This window comes from Anomaloglossus baeobatrachus, chromosome 2 (genome assembly GCF_048569485.1).
Source record: "Anomaloglossus baeobatrachus isolate aAnoBae1 chromosome 2, aAnoBae1.hap1, whole genome shotgun sequence".
Classification (NCBI taxonomy): Eukaryota; Metazoa; Chordata; class Amphibia; order Anura; family Aromobatidae; genus Anomaloglossus; species Anomaloglossus baeobatrachus.
The window spans coordinates 220,356,618-220,375,821 of record NC_134354.1 but is presented as its reverse complement, the minus strand read 5'-3'; the positions used below and the strand labels follow the sequence as shown (position 1 = coordinate 220,375,821).

The 19,204-nt window shown below is 44.2% G+C and overlaps 1 protein-coding gene across 3 annotated transcripts in view; it reads right to left on the bottom strand.

Annotated features, from left to right (window-relative positions):
- Positions 1 to 254: 254 nt before the first annotated feature.
- Positions 255 to 19,204, bottom strand: part of SYCP1 (synaptonemal complex protein 1) — an 811,750-nt gene continuing 792,800 nt past the window's right edge. For all 3 annotated transcript variants that reach the window (XM_075335624.1, XM_075335625.1, XM_075335626.1), the window contains 2 exons: positions 3,441 to 3,527; positions 255 to 2,150 (listed from right to left, as the gene is read on the bottom strand). In XM_075335624.1, coding sequence (XP_075191739.1) covers positions 2,007 to 2,150; positions 3,441 to 3,527 — 231 coding nt within the window. In that variant the 3' untranslated portion in view covers positions 255 to 2,006. The remainder of the gene's footprint in view (positions 2,151 to 3,440; positions 3,528 to 19,204) is intronic.

Here is a 19,204-nt window from a genome sequence, read left to right as displayed (position 1 = left end):
CATAAAATTTAAATTTGTGGAAATCAAGAAGGGTAGAAAATATGCAGTACTCAATAATATACTCAACTATGATGCAGGTTACCTACATAGGCAAACTTTTTTTATGACACCTATAAAAAGGCTGTCTGGTTACATAGTTGGAGTATAGGAGAATGATGGGGTTGCGGAAAATCTATTAATCGTATTATATTGTATGTACAATGTGTGTGATTGCAGCCTGTCTAAGAAAAAATGAATATGACAAAGACTGCGGAATAACTGCTTTATTAGAACCATTTGAACAAGACAGAAATCAGTGAACGGATATTTAATACATGTAGTATATTTAAAACGATTTCTAATGTTAAGGAAACAACAACAAAAGTCTATTATTTAAACAGCCTAATATATGATGGTTAGAACTAACAGAATGCAATGTATTGTTGGAAATCAATTAACAACATTAATGACAATTCTAAAAGCCAATTGGCCATCAGGATTTAGTAAGTTATAGACACTTATTACATGGGATTTTCAGGATTCAGGTGAATTTCAGAATGCTGCTCTATGCCAGTTGGAAAAAAACCCCAATGTTTAAAATTCTACAACACACTTTTTTCCACCAAATATCCTCTGCTTACAATAAGAACATAACACTAGCTCCCTTAAATATTGCTGCCCATCCTGGAGGAATGGCAGTAAGGAAATAAAATGAACAATGGGATGGAAAGATCCATTTTTAAAAGTGTAAGGAAAATTCGAAAGTACATTTTTATTTTTATACCAGACAGTTAATCTCAGAAAACAAGTTTCAGTTTTAAATATACCTGGATGTATCAGTTTAGGTTCACAAAGACAGATGAAAACCCCCTCTAAGTATAAAGCCTCATTCACACATCAGTATTTTTGATCAGTATTTTATCATTCTTTGCATGCTAAAACTAGGAATGGGTTCAAAACACAGAACAGGTGTCAGTCTTTAAATTATAGTTTTTCTCTGTAAGTCTCCACTCCTGGCTTTGGCATACAAACACTCATGCAAAAATACTGATGTGTGAATGAGGCCTAAGTGAGAATTGGCTATCTTTCTAGATATTATGCACATAGGCTTGTATACTTTAAAATTGTTTGTAGAATAGTACCTAAACCATTGTTTGCCTTCACTACAATTGTATTGTTCATTTAAGTATATAAGGAGTTTATACTCAAAGCACCACTCCAGCGCTTAGTTTTTCAGCACTGGAGTGGTGCTTTTAACCTAAGCTTCCTGCCCTTAGCATTACACTCACCTCCTGACTTCTTCACCTTAATCTTCATCTTGTCACTGCAACTTCTGACTGTCCGGAAGTCAGAAGTTTTATCACAAGCTCTGGATGCAAGTTTAGGAGAGGAGAACGAGGCACTCATAGACTTTCAAGGCGTTACGACCTCTGCCTCGCTCCATGAAACACTGGAGTTGCCGGCAGGTAACAAACTGCTGGAGACCAATGGGAGTGGCAGTAATAGAAGATGAAGACACCGGAGTGTGAGTATAAGACTAGAGGCAGAGTACTTAGATTTGAAACACCACTCAAGCATTACAATAAAAAAAATGCTAGAGTGGTGATTTAACTGAGAATCACATTTTCACATGCCCATATCCAACTTACCGGTCAATGATGTTTGGAGGGTTCTTCAAAGTTACAAACTAAATTATATTTGTCCAGAAAAAGTGGCACTCCTGTCCATGATTTGTGTTTGGTGCTGCAGTTAATCCTCATTTACTTTAATTTGGATAAGCAGCAACATTTGATACAGCTCATGAACAAGAGTGAAACTAACTTTGCTTAGAATTCTGGGAAACACATTTAAAGAAAGTATGAAAAAGTATTAGATTGTAAAAATAATCCTTCAGAGTTGTTACACAGAGATAATGTCAAACCATTCTATACTATAATATAAGTTCTTATGCAATTTTAAGATAGAACTTATCAATAACTTACAAAATACATAGGGAAACAATAAATGAAAAATAATACAAATTACATTTAACTAAATATTTTTTCAGCAGCTTTCATTTTCCTTCTTCTATCTGCTTTGGATATGGCAGTCCAGCCAACTTCTCGCATCCTTTTTATAGTTGACGTTTTGAGAACAGAGCCAGGGGACTTTAAATATGCTTCAGTAAGAATCTAGTGACATAGACATATAAACATGGCTAATTAAACAAAATAATGTATGCATGAAACATACAGACATTAAATGTTAGCTAGATTATTGTTTTTGCATTACAAGGCTGAATGGTAAATGCACACAGAGCCATAGCATGGAATAGCAAAGATATTCATACTATATATGTAGGGATATCACCCTTATAAAATGGTTAGAACACTGTGACATTAAGAGAAGAGCTTTCTGTATGTTATGGACTGGCTGGCTCAGTCGGCACTCCCCCTCTGAACTTTGAAAAGGTCTAACCTGGCCCCAAAAAGGGTGGGAAAGGGAGAAAGAGCGAGAGAAGAGTTTAGGCGGGAACAGGAGCAGTCGGGTGGCCTGATAGAAGGGACGCTGTCTGTATGCTGTCCAAGAGCAGCAGTATGGGAAAAGGTGCAGTGGCGGCTGCGAGAGAGATTGCTAGTTGGACCACGAGAGTGCCCTGATCACCGCTGAGTGAGCATTGGACAGAGACGTTCCTGAGGTCAGCAAATCCATTGAAGAAGAGGAGTTTCCCTCCGTTGAAGAAGAGTTTCCCCCTGGCCTGCAAAGAGAAGTGCGTACTGAAGAGCATCATAACACCCAACCCCTGGAAGTTTACTTGTCCAACACCTCAAGTGGACCGTGAGTCTTTACCGGTGTGCTCACTTGATAGGGCGTAGCATAGACCTCTGTAACTAGAGCGCATTATCAGCGTGGCCTGAGTAGCGAAGGCCAGTTAGGTTGCTAGTGCAGAGTAGTGGCGATTAGTTTGTGTATGTCCTGTTTATTGTCGTGATGATCTTTGTAATAGCTGGGGTGACATACTGTTGGCGAGCTCCAGCTAAGATTTGCAGTGTATTAAAACTTTTCTGTTGCCAGAATAATTACCTTGTTCACTTGTATAAACGCTAATATCCTGCCTGTTAATAAAACCTACCCTTAGTTCTGCAATCAAGTCTTGTGTATTGAAATTGCATCCTGCACTGCGGTGATCTCTAGGTTACCGCTACAGATACATGAGGTACTACAGAAATATAGGAAAGCATGGTCTCCTCTTGTGTGAACACTATATGGTTGGTATTGCAGTAATTAGTCTTTTGTTCCCTCTGAAACTGAACTCAGGAACAACAGAGGAGATAGAGCCTTAAGGGGAGAAAACTTCTGAAAATGTAAAATATAAGTCATACAATGGTGAAATATAATATTCTTTATGTACATAATTATGTCAGCTGATTCAGAAAAAAGCACTGAAATAACAGGTAAACTTTAAGTAAAGTAATAAATACCTTTTTTGAATTTGTGGAGTAGTTGTCAGGGGTTAAGTGAGACAAAGGATACGGTGATCTCAGAATACTCTCATTTCCACTTATTCTCTAAAATAAAATAAGAATAAATAGAAGAAAACACTTAAGATGTAAATTAAATTACTTTGCACTTCAGAATGGTCTGTATTTTAAACGGCTTAAATAGTATTTTTCTTTCCTTGATTAGGGTGGCAGATATACAAATGTGCATTTAAATGTGGGAGTCAGGAGGCATAGCTGTCAGCTGAACAAGCTGAACTTATCACCTCCTAGGAAACTTTATGAGGAAAAAGGAAACCAAAATACAACCCTTTATCAAATAAAGATAATTAGAAAAAGATTAAAAAAAAACAATCTGTAATTTAGTAATTACAATTCTTGACCCAAAGGAGAGAGGAACTGATGTGGATTCTCCACTGTCTCATTATATTGAGTGTTGTGTGACTTCCTGCCTCACTGTTGAGATATACTGCTGTATGGGAGGACACTGCATGAATACACAGGTGAGATTGGTGCTCTTGGCTTCATACTAGAAAAAAAACAACAACAACAACAACAGCTAAAGAGGTGAAACCTATCACAGCTTCTCCTATGTGTGTCTGCTGTAGACTTTCTGTGTTTATAGTGACATGCTCAGATAAACTTTAGAAGCAGCATTTTCCCCATAGTAGATTAACTCTTTACAAGCAGCTATTTCTTCTGGTAGATTAACGTTTTTGAAGAACCATTTGCTTCTTTTGCAGATAAACCTTTCTTCATCCTTTATGTGGGCTGCATACTACAAGGGGATTTCTGATCACATTGCTGATACATAATATTCTGTATGAAGAAAAAAATTGCCGGGGGGGCGTGGCCTGCATGCTAATGGCGACGGCTGCTTGAAAGCGGCGCTTCGTGCTGCAGCAGGATAAATCGGCTCACAACAGCTCACAGACAACAGGATTCCCGGCTACAGGTGGTGTGAGTAACCCCAGCGCCCAGCGCTGCCCAAGGGGAGACCCAAAAGAATCGGCACCCCAGCCAAGCTGACGGACCTCTACCCCCAGGATAGGGATCTCACCTCGCCGAGAAAGATGGTGCCGGTGTTCCCCTCAGCCTCTTCCTGCTCCTCACAAGGAGACATAGGCGGCATGGGAAGCAGTGTAGGCATTCCCCTCACAGAGGTAACGATGAAATCCCTGCTGAAAACACGGAGGGCTTCCCTGCAGGGTGATCTCAGAGAAATAGTCAGAGAGCTGAAAGAGGAGTAAAGCCTATATGGAAAACTCCACACAAAAATATACTTAAAAGGGTATGTTATTAAATTTCCAAAGTTAAAAACACTTTAAAAAAAGGAAAAGGACACAAGATCAACTTGGTCCAAGCAGTAACACGGTAGCAAGTTTACAATCAATATTCCATAGTAAAGATTAATAAATATGATTTAGTGCATGCAAATAGCAACCGATTGTCAGTAAAAAACAAGTGGGTAAATATAATAAATATAAATAAAGTGCAATGTTTTCACTGAAACACAAGGTGGCTAAAGAGCACCAAAAAGCTAAGTATGGTTAGAAGTATAAAGTGCAATGCATATGTATAACAACTAGGTGGCAGAAGGCGGTAATGCATATAGAAACCATCAAGGTGGCAGTAGAGAGCAAAACCACACAATTATAAATAGAAAAAAAAAACCCCTTGATAACCACAAGGTGGCAGTAGAGCCACAAAACCACATGGTAAAAATGGAACCATACATAAGAATCCTAGTCAGAGTAAGCAGATGCTTTCATACAGTATGTCTCATGCCAATCAGCGTATGAGGGTAAACTACCACTGGACTTGCACAAAGACAATAGATCAAAGATAATAAAGATAAGGAATAGAGAGAGTGTGTAAATAATTACCGCAAGGACCGCCACTTGACGCGCGTTTCTGAGGAAGTGACGGCGAAACGCGCATCAAGTGGCGGTCCTTGCGGTAATTATTTACACACTCTCTCTATTCCTTATCTTTATTATCTTTGATCTATTGTCTTTGTGCAAGTCCAGTGGTAGTTTACCCTCATATGTTGATTGGCATGAGACATACTGCATGAAAGCCTCTGCTTACTCTGACTAGGATTCTTACGTATGGTTCCGTTTTTACCATGTGGTTTTGTGAGAGCATGTGCTCTACATTTGTAATTGTATCTCATGGCGGTCCCTTGCCACTTATGCACCTTATCTTTAATCACAGTTACACCACTTGTAATTTTTTGCCATCTTGTGGTTTAGTAAAAAGCACTGCACTTTATTATATTCACTATATTTAATTTTATTTATAATTGTATTTATATTACGGTGCTCTACTGCCACCTTGTGGTTATCAAGATTTTTTTTTCTAACTATTTATAATTGTGTGGTTTTGCTCTCTACTGCCACCTGGATGGTTTCTATATGCATTACCGCCTTCTGCCACCTAGTTGTTATACATATGCATTGCACTTTATACCGTATTTTTCGCTTTATAAGACGCACTTTTGTTCCCCCAAATTTTGGGGGAAAGTAGGGGGTGCGTCTTATAAACTGAATATACAGATTATATACTGCAGGGTCCAGGGGAGGTGGAGGCCACTCTGGAGCAGTGCTGGGGGGGATAGGGGGGTTGGTAGAGGCTTGTGAAGCTGCGGGCGGCAGCTTTTGATCTCCTGCACCCGCTCATATAATATGCACAGCTGCTGTCCACCACCATGGTGCTGAAACTGCACCGCGGCGATGGGCTGGGGGAGCTGTGCATATTATCTGCCTGTGCTTACCTTTGATCGCACATGCCCCCTCCCCCTGTGTTAGCTATGGCCCCCATGCTGCTGCCCATAGTAAAATAATAAACTCTTTACTCACCTCCTCCAGCATGTCTGCCCAGTCTCCCTCCTGCTGCTGTGATAAGGCACACAGAGATATCTCTCTCTGCTGTCCCGATCACATGACCAGCACTAGAACCAGGAAGTAGGAAGTGCAGGAGACACTGGAGGAGCTCAACCCCGAGGAGGGTGACACCAGACAGGACACTGATGCAGAAGGTAAGGAGTTTATTTTACTAAAAGCAGCAACAAGGGGGCGATATCCAACAGTGGGCCTGTGTGCCTGCAAACAGTAGGCCTGCCACAGTGGGCCTGTGGGCCTGCAAGCAGTGGGCCTGTGTGCCTGCAAACAGTGGGCCTGTGTGCCTGCAAACAGTGGGCCTGCCACAGTGGGCCTGTGTGCCTGCAAACAGTGGGCCTGTGTGCCTGCAAACAGTGGGCCTGTGTGCCTGCAAACAGTGGGCCTGTGTGCCTGCAAACAGTGGGCCTGTGTGCGTGCAAACAGTGGGCCTGTGGGCCTGCCACAGTGGGCCTGTGGGCCTGCCACAGTGGGCCTGGCCACAGTGGGCCTGTGGGCCTGGCCACAGTGGGCCTGGCCACAGTGGGCCTGGCCACAGTGGGCCTGTGTGCCTGCAAACAGTAGGCCTGTGTGCGTGCAAACAGTGGGCCTGTGTGCGTGCAAACAGTGGGCCTGTGTGCGTGCAAACAGTGGGCCTGTGGGCCTGCCACAGTGGGCCTGTCACAGTGGGCCTGTGGGCCTGGCCACAGTGGGCCTGCCACAGTGGGCCTGTGGGCCTACCACAGTGGGCCTGTGGGCCTGCCACAGTGGGCCTGTGGGCCTTACTGTGGGACGTGTTCAATATAAGGTGGCCATATCCAGATTAAGGTGGCTAATTTTAGGATGAGGGGGCTATGAGGGACATATACCCTATATTATTTGTTAGACGGACACTGGCATTATAAGACGGACCCCATTTATTAAAAAATTCTCTATTCCTTCACCAAATTTGGGGGTGCGTCTTATAAAGCGAAAAATACGGTACTTCTAACCATACTTACCTTTTTGGTGCTCTTTAGCCACCTTGTGTTTCAGTGAAAACATTGCACTTTATTTATATTTATTATATTTACCTACTTGTTTTTTACTGACACTCGGTTGCTATTTGCATGCACTAAATCATATTTATTAATCTTTACTATGGAATATTGATTGTAAACTTGTTACCGTGTTACTGCTTGGAGCAAGTTGACCTTGTGTCCTTTTCCTTTTTTTAAAGTGTTTTTAACTTTGGAAATTTAATAAAATACCCTTTTAAGTATATTTTTGTGTGGAGTTTTCCATATAGGCTTTACTGTTATTGTTAACCTCTCTTACTGATCTATTGATTGGTATCTCTAGCTGAAAGAGATGATCAGGTGTCTGGGAGATCGTACAGAGCATGTACAAACCAAAATGGCTGAATTTGCAACACCACATAACAATCTGATCGATGCAAATACAGATTTAGAAAAGGAGGTGGAGTCACTTAAGCTTAAAATAAGTGATATAGAGGACTAGAGATGAGCGATGTTCGATTCGAATCGTTCGCCAATTTCAAATTCGAGTGATTTTGGGCAGTGTTCGAATCGTTCGACGAACTCGAACGATTTGCTTCAAGTTCGGCCGTTTAAGTTACCGTTCGATAACGGTTCGATCACCAAAACCGTAGCTAGTTACTAGCTAGCTTTTCACTGTAATACTGTCAGTCACTGTTAATAATGACAGTAGCTAAATTAAGGGTATAGTGTGTGTGGGGGGATGGGGTTTAGATAAGTGCTGCTGAGTGCTGAATGGCGATCGATATTTTTTTTTCCTAACCGCGCGTACAGTGGGGCTGGCCAGGCTGTCAGCCAATCACAGACACACACACAGCAAAGTGGATTTTTGCCAGACAAGCAAGGGCATGTGTCATAGGCTGTGCATGTCACATGTCCTTGCCCTATAAGACCCGTCCATTTCCCCCATCGCTGCCATTATCTCTCTGCTGTGGGTGTGTGACAGTCACCGCTCCTGCTGCTGCTGATGTGTGCGCTATAGACTTATACAGTGCAATCTACACATCGGTTTATGGATTAGGGACTACTTGTAATTTCAGCCCTTTTCAGGGCTACATTACAGCATTTCATAGCCATTTTTGCTAGGCAGGTCTGTGCCAGCACTGTGCAAGGGTTTATCACAGCATCTGTCTAAATCAGCTCAGGCAATTCCTTGGGGCATAGTTTCATTGTCTGGGATAGTAAGTGAGGGTTCCTCTGCTCACAAGAAAGCTATACCCCCTCTGCATTGTACTCCACCTCTCCATATTTTCTACGCCATTTTAATTGCACAAAGTGCAGCCAGTTTTAGGGGAATAGTTTCATTGTCTGGGATAGTAAGTGAGGGTTCCTCTGCTGACAAGAAAGCTATACCACCTCTGCATTCTACACCACCTCTCCATTTTTTCTACGCTTGACTCCGGAATGTCTGACTAAAGGCCTTTTCCATTTACCCAACATCCCATACGCACTGTGGTTCTTATCTAAAACAAACTCAAACACTGCGTGACATTGGATATAAAGGCCACAGCAGCCCCATTTATTAATAACTGAATTAAGCAACATAACAATACAAATCTTCAATACAAATCTTCATTGAAGAAAACCCAAAGGAGGGGGGGGTACCTGAAGGTTGACCAAAATTGTTCCTTGCAACATCGGCCCACCTCCTGACCCTCAGCCGCAACACACCGACTCGAGAGCCCTGGCCAGATGTTGCCCACACCATGTCCCGCTGAGACTCAACCCAGCAAGGACCCGTTTTACCAAACATTTGCACCGTTAGAGGTAACCTGCTCCGGCACTGGGTTCCGTCCTCTCCTCTGTGCAACCCCCACCTTCAGACACCCCCCTCCTTTCCGCTGCTGCGACAGATCACGATCTTCCTCCTCTTCTTCATCGATGTTGAATCAATCTTCAGGGCGGGCGGGCGGGCAGGCGGGAACGATTCCAGTCACCGTCCAGGTAGGAATGCTCACCCCCTCCCCTGACCTGACCTATATATGACCCCCTCCCAGTACCACCCCCTGACCAATCAAACTGACCCCTAGTCCTAACTGCCTCTTAGTTCCACCCCCAGATTTCCCGCTCAAACTAACTTTACACATTAACCCCTCACTGACCCTATGGCCTGGCATCCCTCCTAGTCATGCTGCCCTCCCTTGAGCCCCTTTGGGGCAGCAGTACGGGCTATTCCTATTGTAATTGCACAAAGTGCAGTCAGTTTTAGGGGCACAGTTTCATTGTCTGGGATAGTAAATGAGGGTTCCTCTGCTGACAAGAAAGCTATACCACCTCTGCATTCTACACCACCTCTCCATTTTTTTTTACGCTATTGTAATTGCACAAAGTGCAGTCAGTTTTAGGGGCATAGTTTCATTGTCTGGGATAGTAAGTGAGGGTTCCTCTGCTGACAAGAAAGCTATACCACCTCTGCATTGTACACCACCTCTCAATTTTTGCTACGCCATATTAATTGCACAAAGTGCAACCAGTTTTAGGGGCATAGTTTTATTGTCTGGAATAGTAAGTGAGGGCTCCTCTGCTGACAAGAAAGCTACACCACCTCTGCATTGTACACCACCTCTCAATTTTTGCTACGCCATTTTAATCGCACAAAGTATAGCCAGTTTTAGGGGCATAGTTTCATTGTCTGGGATAGTAAGTGAGGGTTCCTCTGCTGACAAGAAAGCTATACCACCTCTGCATTCTACACCACCTCTCCATTTTTGCTACGCAATTTTAAGTGCAAAAAGTGCAGGCAGTTCCTTGGGGCAAAGTTTAATTGTCTGGGATAGTAAGTGAGGGTTCCTCTGCTGACAAGAAAGCTATACCACCTCTGCATTGTACCCCACCTCTCTATTTTTTCTACGCCATTTTAATTGCACAAAGTGCAGCCAGTTTTAGGGGCATAGTTTCATTGTCTGGGATAATAAGTGAGGGTTCCTCTGCTGACAAGAAATCTAGACCACCTCTGCATTGTACACCATCTCTTCCATTTTGCTACGCCATTTGAATTGCACAAAGTGCAGCCAGTTTTAGGGGCATAGTTTCATTGTCTGGGATAGTAAGTGAGGGTTCCTCTGCTGACAAGAAAGCTATACCACCTCTGCATTGTACGCCACCTCTCCATTTTTGATACACCATTTTAAATGCAATAAACAGTGTCCAATTTGTTCACAAACAATATGAGTGGCAAAAGGACAGATGCTGGTGGAAAGGGGAACAGACGTGTTGGAAAGGGGAAAAAAAGTTTGTGTCCGTGGTGTAGGTGGTAAATCAACAGTAACATTTGCTGAAGAAAGGCCATCTTCCAGCAAAAGTAAGCTGTCTACTAATTTCCGTGGACAATCTGATATGATCCCTTTGTTACGGAAACGACAATTGCTACCAAAGGTAGATGAGGCACAAAACCAGCAGATGCTTGAATGGATCTCAAGTGCTCCATCAAGTGGCCTTTCCTCCACCTCTACTTCAACATCCCAAAGACTCCAGTCCTCTGAGTTGACACCCCCATCACACTTGCTTTCTACCAGCAGCTCTCAAGTCTCCACCCGCCCTGCAGAGGATGGGGTAACAGAGATGGTTTAGTCTGCAGAGCTGTTCAGTCACACCATAGCCTGGGAATCAGAGGTCTGCTCCAAAGCTACAGTGAGTCCAGACAAGGAAATGATCTGCAGTGATGCCCAGAAGCTTTGTGAGTCAGATTCTGGCCCAGATGAAGAAGGTTCTGAGCATAATGAAGACCCTCATTCCCAAACTGTAACTCCTCTTGGTGGAGACAATGAGGAACATGCGGATGACGATGAGACTCAGATACCTGATTGGAATGACAACTTAACTATTCGGTCAGGGCAGGAAGAGGTTGTCTCTGAGGACGAGGGGAGTGCAAACACACAGGGTGATGATGAGGTTGTAGATCCCACTTACTGTCAACCCACAGTCAGGCACTCGATGAGGTCAGCAGAGGCGGTAGAGGAGGATGCGACTGACGACGAGGTTAGCTTGCACCTTCCTGGACACAGACGGAGAGCTGGAAGCACATCAACAACTGCATCCTCAGCCACAACTCTGCCTCTGAGTACAAGTCGGGTGGCTCTGCAGATCACATGGGCTCTAAGCCTTGCCTAGCCTGGTCCCTTTTTGACATCGCAAAGGATCTCCCAACTCATGTCATCTGTAAGTTTGTCGGCAATCTCTAAGTAGAGGCCAAAACCTCACTAGTTTGACTACTTCGTCCATGAACCGTCACATGGATATGAAGCATAAGTCCCAGTGGGAAGCTCACTGTGCTACAATGTGGCCTAGCGGAACGGGCCTACCACCATCTGCCCCTTCAAGTGCATCTGCGCACTCTTCATCCTCTATGACTGTGGGGACAGCAGCCACACATGCTTTGCGACGCAGACCTTCCACCTCTTTAACCGCAACAGGCAGTGTGATTGGCAGGTCGTCAGTTGTTTTAGAAGTGGAAACAGGTGCTGGTGTTGAGCTCTCTCAGACATTGAGAGCACCACCTTTGGATGAAGGCAACATTATGTCCCTACATGCACTTTCCTCACAAACGAGCAGTTTTCCAGAGACACCCTACTCAATGCCGTCTCAGCACAGCAGCCAGCCCTCAGTCCCTCAGATGTGGATAAGTAAAAGACCATTTCCTCCTAACTATGACAAAGCTAAGAGGTTGACTTTCACCCTCTGCAAGCTGTTGGCTACAGAAATGCTGCCTTTCTGCCTGGTGGACACAGAGAATTTCGAGACCTTATGTCCGTTGAAGTGCCCCAGTACCAGATGCCCAGTCGCCACTACTTCTCCAAGAAAGGTGTGCCTGCGCTACACCAGCACACACAACATCACCGCTTCCTTGAGAAACTCTGTGTGTGACAAGGTGCATTTCACCACAGATACTTGGACCAGTAAGCATGGACAGGGGCGTTACATGTTGCTGACTGGGCACTGGGTAACTATGGTGAGAGATGGAGAAGGGTCTGCTGTACAAGTCTTGCCGTCCCCACGAGTTGTGCGTCAATCCACTATGTAGAAGTTCTTCCACTTCTTCTGCCTCCTCAACCTCATCTCGGTCCTCCACCTCCGCCCAAAGCCTGTCTGGTCAGGTCACCCGCGTTGTAACTGCGCACAAGGAATACCACACACCTCCTTACTATGCTGGCAGCAGAGCTCAACGGCATCAGGCGGTCTTTACGTTGAAATGTCTGGGAAATGTGAGTCACACAGCTGAGGAGTTGTGGTCAGCTCTGGAGACCGAGTTTCGTAAATGGTTGTCTCCACTCAACCTGCAGCCAGGGAAGGCCGTGTGCGACAATGCTGCAAACCTGGGTGCGGCCCTTCGCCGGGGCAAGGTGACACACGTGCCTTGTATGGCTCACGTGTTGAACCTGGTTGACCAGCAATTTTTGACCCACTATCCCGGCCTAGATGGGCTTCTGCACAGGGGACAGTCACTATCTGCTCACTTCCGCCGTTCACACGGCGCATCTGAACGACTTGCATCCCTCAAGAAGTCTTTCAGCCTGCCGGTTCACCGCCTGAAATGCGATGTGTCGACACGCTGGAATTCAACTCTCCACATGTTGCAGCGACTGTGGCAGCACTGCGGAGCCCAGGTGCAATATGTTATGATGTATAGCCTGGGCCAATGAGATGCAGAGGTGGGGAAGATCATGCTGCTGGAGTGGTCTTAGATCAAGGACCTATGCACCCTTCTGCACAGTTTCTACATGGCGACGAAGATTATCAGCATGAAAATTCCAGTCATTTACATACTGGAGCACACTCTAAACAGTATTCGGAGTCAGGTGGTGGGACAAGAGGAAGGGCAGGAAGCACAGGAGGATTCATATGCGGAAGGGATACCAAGATCTACAAGGTCCAGACGTTCAGCATCACCAAGGCGGCAGGCATGGGACTGTGGGGGAGAGGGATTAACAAGGTCGCATGGTAGCAGCCAAACTGTTCAGGAAGGTGCAGGAGCCCAGGAAGAAATGGAGGATGAACTGGCGATGGGCATGGAAGACCCATCAGATGAGGGAGACCTTGATCACATTTCTATTGTTCGAGGTTGGGGGGAGAGGTCAGAGGAAGGAAGCATGGTTATCACCTCGCCGCCACAAGCACAGCAAAGAATTGGTCCTCCTGGATGCACAAGCCACATGAGTGCCTTCTTGCTGCACTACCTACAACATGACCCTCGAATTGTCCAATTAGAAGTAATGCTGACTACTGGGTTGCCACACTCTTAGATCCCCGGTACAAGTCCAAATTTGAGGGACGCACGTATGCAGGAGTATCAGCAGAAGCTGTTATGCAATCTTAGCTCGGCTTTTCCACTAAACACCAGTGGTGCACAGAATGAATCTCACAGTTGTAACTTTCCAACCATGGGACTGTCGAGTCATCATCAGTCAAACCGTACCAGCAACACCATATCTGGTGGTAACAGCAATTTTATGGAATAATTTCATGAATTTTTTAGACCATCCTTTGGAAGGCCACAAGAGACAAGAAGTCTGACGCATAGTCAACAACTGGAGAGGATGATACAGGAGCCTTGCTCATTTTGGGCTTCCAATCTGGAAAAATGGCTTGAGCTCGCCACTTACGCCTTGGAGATCTTGTATGTGTCCCGCAGCTAGCGTTCCCTCGGAACGCGTCTTCAGTGCTACTGAGTGTGTGCTTTCAGATAAGCGCACGCGTCTGTCCAGTGACAATGTGGACAGACTAACGTTCATCAAGATGAACAAGTCATGGATCAGCAAGGACTTTTCTACCCCTGTGTCATCCTGGGGAGAGTAAAGGCTTGTGGATTTTGATTGTGCTTCATGCAAATCAACATGTCAAGTTTGCAACTGGGGGACAACTGATGCCTCTTAAGTGGTGTCTGTGGCCCAATTTTTGGAAAAAAGGGAGACTCTGGTTGGAGTCCACTTGCTGTGTTTTACATGATTTTAGAAGGGAATAACATGCCTATATCTGTGTCTCCTCCTCCTTTTACTCGTCCAGCTCTTTTGTTTTCGCATGAGTATATATACTTGTCACTTTCCATGTGTTTGTGGTGTCTTGTGAGTTGTTTGTCACCTTTTGGACACCTTAGAAGGTGTTTTTTATGTGTTTGTATGTGTTTGTCTCCCATTGTTTTCAATGGGGTTCGAAGGTTCGAAGGTGATCGTCGAATGTTCACCGAACTTACCAGCCGTTCGACGAACCGAACCAAACTCGAACACTAGGGGGGTGGCTCAACACTATAGAGGAAAGATCCCGAAGAATTAACCTAAAAATCAGAGGGATTCCCTCATCAGTAGCAGATAAAGACCTCCAGGAATACTTCCACAAGTTTCTGCAGCTTATACTCCCCGGATGGGATACCAGAGACCGGACAGTGGACAGAATTCATAGAGTCCCTAAACCCAAAGGCCAGGATACAGTTTTGCCAAAAGATGTCCTGGCTAGACTTCATAGACTTCACTTCTATAAAAAAAAGAAGCTCTGCTACAACTCTTAATAAAGGAAGAGAATTCGCCCACCTCTCTAAACTCCTCGGGGATTAAGACATCAAGTGTAAGTGTGGCTTTCCAGTGAAGCTGGCAATTTTCAAAGATGGAGGCACTCATATATGCCATACTCCTTCTCAGTTGGGAACATTTCTGGATGATTGGGGTATAGCCCGTCCATCAAACCCTGGTGGGCATGAGGCATTCAGGAAACCCACCTTCTTTCCGCAGAAAACAAACGGCTACTTCATCCAAGGTTTCAACATGCCTTTTTTGCAAATGACTCAAAAAAAGGGGAGGAGTGGCTATTTTAATAAAGAACTCAGTGACCTTTAAGTTGATAAATGCCTGTTATGGATCGGATGGAAGATATATTATTTTGTCTTGTTATATCAATAACGTCCCTTATACCTTGGCAACGGTCTACTCCCCGAATTCATCACAACTGACCTTTGCTAGGAAATTCTTCCAAACCTTCAGAAACTGGAGGAAACTTTAATGTATGTCTTATGCTAAGCAGCCGCCCCTCCCCCCTAATGTGGAGGTTGAGTGGCTGTGACATCAGCATCTTGCACCTCGGCTGCAGCCATCTTTATGAGGAAGGCTCACCACATTCTGTGTGTGCACATATCATTTGTCTTGGCTCCTTTTTGGTGTTTTTTTGATGTAGTTTTTTGTGGTTTTTCTAACTAATTCAGTGTAGGGACTCGCAAGTGTGAGAATCCTTGACGAACGGATTGCGAGCTTACATATTTTGGGCCAAAATATAAACTAATATCTCACTATTTGAGGTATGGCACATTTTATCCATTTTTGCAGGATGTGTGTGGACCTTTTGAATTCAGGTGGTTAAATGGTGAGCCTGTCATGTGTTATGTACTCATAGTGCTAACTGACCCGCCTGGACCTGGTGTTGTGCGTCATTTATAGGCCATTATTCAGACACTGTGCGTCTCGTGTATCCGTGCGAGATGCACTTATATAGTGCTGTTTTGCCCGCCTGACCTGGGTTTCTGGCGTCATTTATAGGTCACAGTTCAGACACTGTGCATTTCACTCATTATATGATGGGCTCCCAGTGCAAGCCTTATTAGTGTGCATGTCTTATGCTAAGCAGCCGCCCCTCCCCCCTAATGTGGAGGTTGAGTGGCTGTGACATCAGCATCTTGCACCTCGGCTGCAGCCATCTTTATGAGGAAGGCTCACCACATTCTGTGTGTGCACATATCATTTGTCTTGGCTCCTTTTTGGTGTTTTTTTGATGTAGTTTTTTGTGGTTTTTCTAACTAATTCAGTGTAGGGACTCGCAAGTGTGAGAATCCTTGACGAACGGATTGCGAGCTTACATATTTTGGGCCAAAATATAAACTAATATCTCACTATTTGAGGTATGGCACATTTTATCCATTTTTGCAGGATGTGTGTGGACCTTTTGAATTCAGGTGGTTAAATGGTGAGCCTGTCATGTGTTATGTACTCATAGTGCTAACTGACCCGCCTGGACCTGGTGTTGTGCGTCATTTATAGGCCATTATTCAGACACTGTGCGTCTCGTGTATCCGTGCGAGATGCACTTATATAGTGCTGTTTTGCCCGCCTGACCTGGGTTTCTGGCGTCATTTATAGGTCACAGTTCAGACACTGTGCATTTCACTCATTATATGATGGGCTCCCAGTGCAAGCCTTATTAGTGTGCATGTCTTATGCTAAGCAGCCGCCCCTCCCCCCTAATGTGGAGGTTGAGTGGCTGTGACATCAGCATCTTGCACCTCGGCTGCAGCCATCTTTATGAGGAAGGCTCACCACATTCTGTGTGTGCACATATCATTTGTCTTGGCTCCTTTTTGGTGTTTTTTTGATGTAGTTTTTTGTGGTTTTTCTAACTAATTCAGTGTAGGGACTCGCAAGTGTGAGAATCCTTGACGAACGGATTGCGAGCTTACATATTTTGGGCCAAAATATAAACTAATATCTCACTATTTGAGGTATGGCACATTTTATCCATTTTTGCAGGATGTGTGTGGACCTTTTGAATTCAGGTGGTTAAATGGTGAGCCTGTCATGTGTTATGTACTCATAGTGCTAACTGACCCGCCTGGACCTGGTGTTGTGCGTCATTTATAGGCCATTATTCAGACACTGTGCGTCTCGTGTATCCGTGCGAGATGCACTTATATAGTGCTGTTTTGCCCGCCTGACCTGGGTTTCTGGCGTCATTTATAGGTCACAGTTCAGACACTGTGCATTTCACTCATTATATGATGGGCTCCCAGTGCAAGCCTTATTAGTGTGCATGTCTTATGCTAAGCAGCCGCCCCTCCCCCCTAATGTGGAGGTTGAGTGGCTGTGACATCAGCATCTTGCACCTCGGCTGCAGCCATCTTTATGAGGAAGGCTCACCACATTCTGTGTGTGCACATATCATTTGTCTTGGCTCCTTTTTGGTGTTTTTTTGATGTAGTTTTTGGTGGTTTTTCTCAACACTATAGAGGAAAGATCCCGAAGAAATAACCTAAAAATCAGAGGGATTCCCTCATCAGTAGCAGATAAAGACCTCCAGGAATACTTCCACAAGTTTCTGCAGCTTATACTCCCCGGATGGGATACCAGAGACCGGACAGTGGACAGAATTCATAGAGTCCCTAAACCCAAAGGCCAGGATACAGTTTTGCCAAAAGATGTCCTGGCTAGACTTCATAGACTTCACTTCTATAAAAAAAAGAAGCTCTGCTACAACTCTTAATAAAGGAAGAGAATTCGCCCACCTCTCTAAACTCCTCGGGGATTAAGACATCAAGTGTAAGTGTGGCTTTCCAGTGAAGCTGGCAATTTTCAAAGATGGAGGCACTCATATATGCCATACTCCTTCTCAGTTGGGAACATTTCTGGATGATTGGGGTATAGCCCGTCCATCAAACCCTGGTGGGCATGAGGCATTCAGGAAACCCACCTTCTTTCCGCAGAAAACAAACGGCTACTTCATCCAAGGTTTCAACATGCCTTTTTTGCAAATGACTCAAAAAAAGGGGAGGAGTGGCTATTTTAATAAAGAACTCAGTGACCATTAAGTTGATAAATGCCTGTTATGGATCGGATGGAAGATATATTATTTTGTCTTGTTATATCAATAACGTCCCTTATACCTTGGCAACGGTCTACTCCCCGAATTCATCACAACTGACCTTTGCTAGGAAATTCTTCCAAACCTTCAGAAACTGGAGGAAACTTTAATGTACCTGTTATGCGCAACATGGACTACTCCAACATCAGCACCCTACATGCTAAGGAACTTAGGCATCTCATTGATGAATTTCATCTTCATGACATCTGGAGATATCTGCACGCATCAGAAAGAGACTAACCATTCTTCTCCTCCAGACATTGCTCATACAGTAGAATTGATTTATCTTTTTATTGACAGCAAGTATGTAAGTAACTGTGTGTCCGCTGATACTGGTTTAAACACTTGGACAGACCATGCGCCGATCTCTTTGTGTGTTCAGTGAAGCTTTAATGTTCACAATTCCCCCAGGTGGAGACTGAATACTAGCTTGCTCAGTAGGCAGAGGGTGTATGATGAGGTTGAGTCAGTGTTAACAGAATATTTCAAACTTAATGATAATGGGGAAATTTCTGACGAGCCCCTGTGGGCATCTCATAAAGCAGTAGTTAGAGGGCAGCTCCTAAAAATAGCCTCCATCCAAAAACAACAAAAAAGACGCAGATATTAAAAATATATTAACCTGTTTTGATCACCTGGAATCCCTGAATAAAGCCAAGGCAACCCCTAACTTGACTAAAGAAATTGTAACCTATGGATTCCAACTACGATCCCTCCTCCTGCAAAGATACAAACATAATCTAAAAAAAAATAGGTCGACATTTTACGCTATGGGGGATAGATCTGGGGCCTTATTGGCAAGAAGGACGAAAAAGCGTGAGATTCATTCTAAAATAGAATGCCTCAGAGACCCAAACGGAACAATTATTAGACATCCCATTGAAATAGCAGAAGCCTTTGCGAAATACTATGAGGCCCTGTATAATCTAAACAACACGCCACAACCAACACAATTGGATATACAGGGCTTCCTAGACTCCCTGGACCTTCCACGTGTCACAGACAAGCAATTAGAGGAACTTAATTTTCTTTTTACAACACATGAAATTCTAGGTGCCATCAAAATGGCCAAATCTAACTCTGCCCCTTTTCCTGATGGGTTGCCATACGAACATTACAAACAATTCACATTCACTCTGTCCCTTTTATGTTAAAAACTTTCAATTTCTGGCAAAACAAGGGGTCAATATCCCCAGACAACTTAGAAGCGATTATTACCATG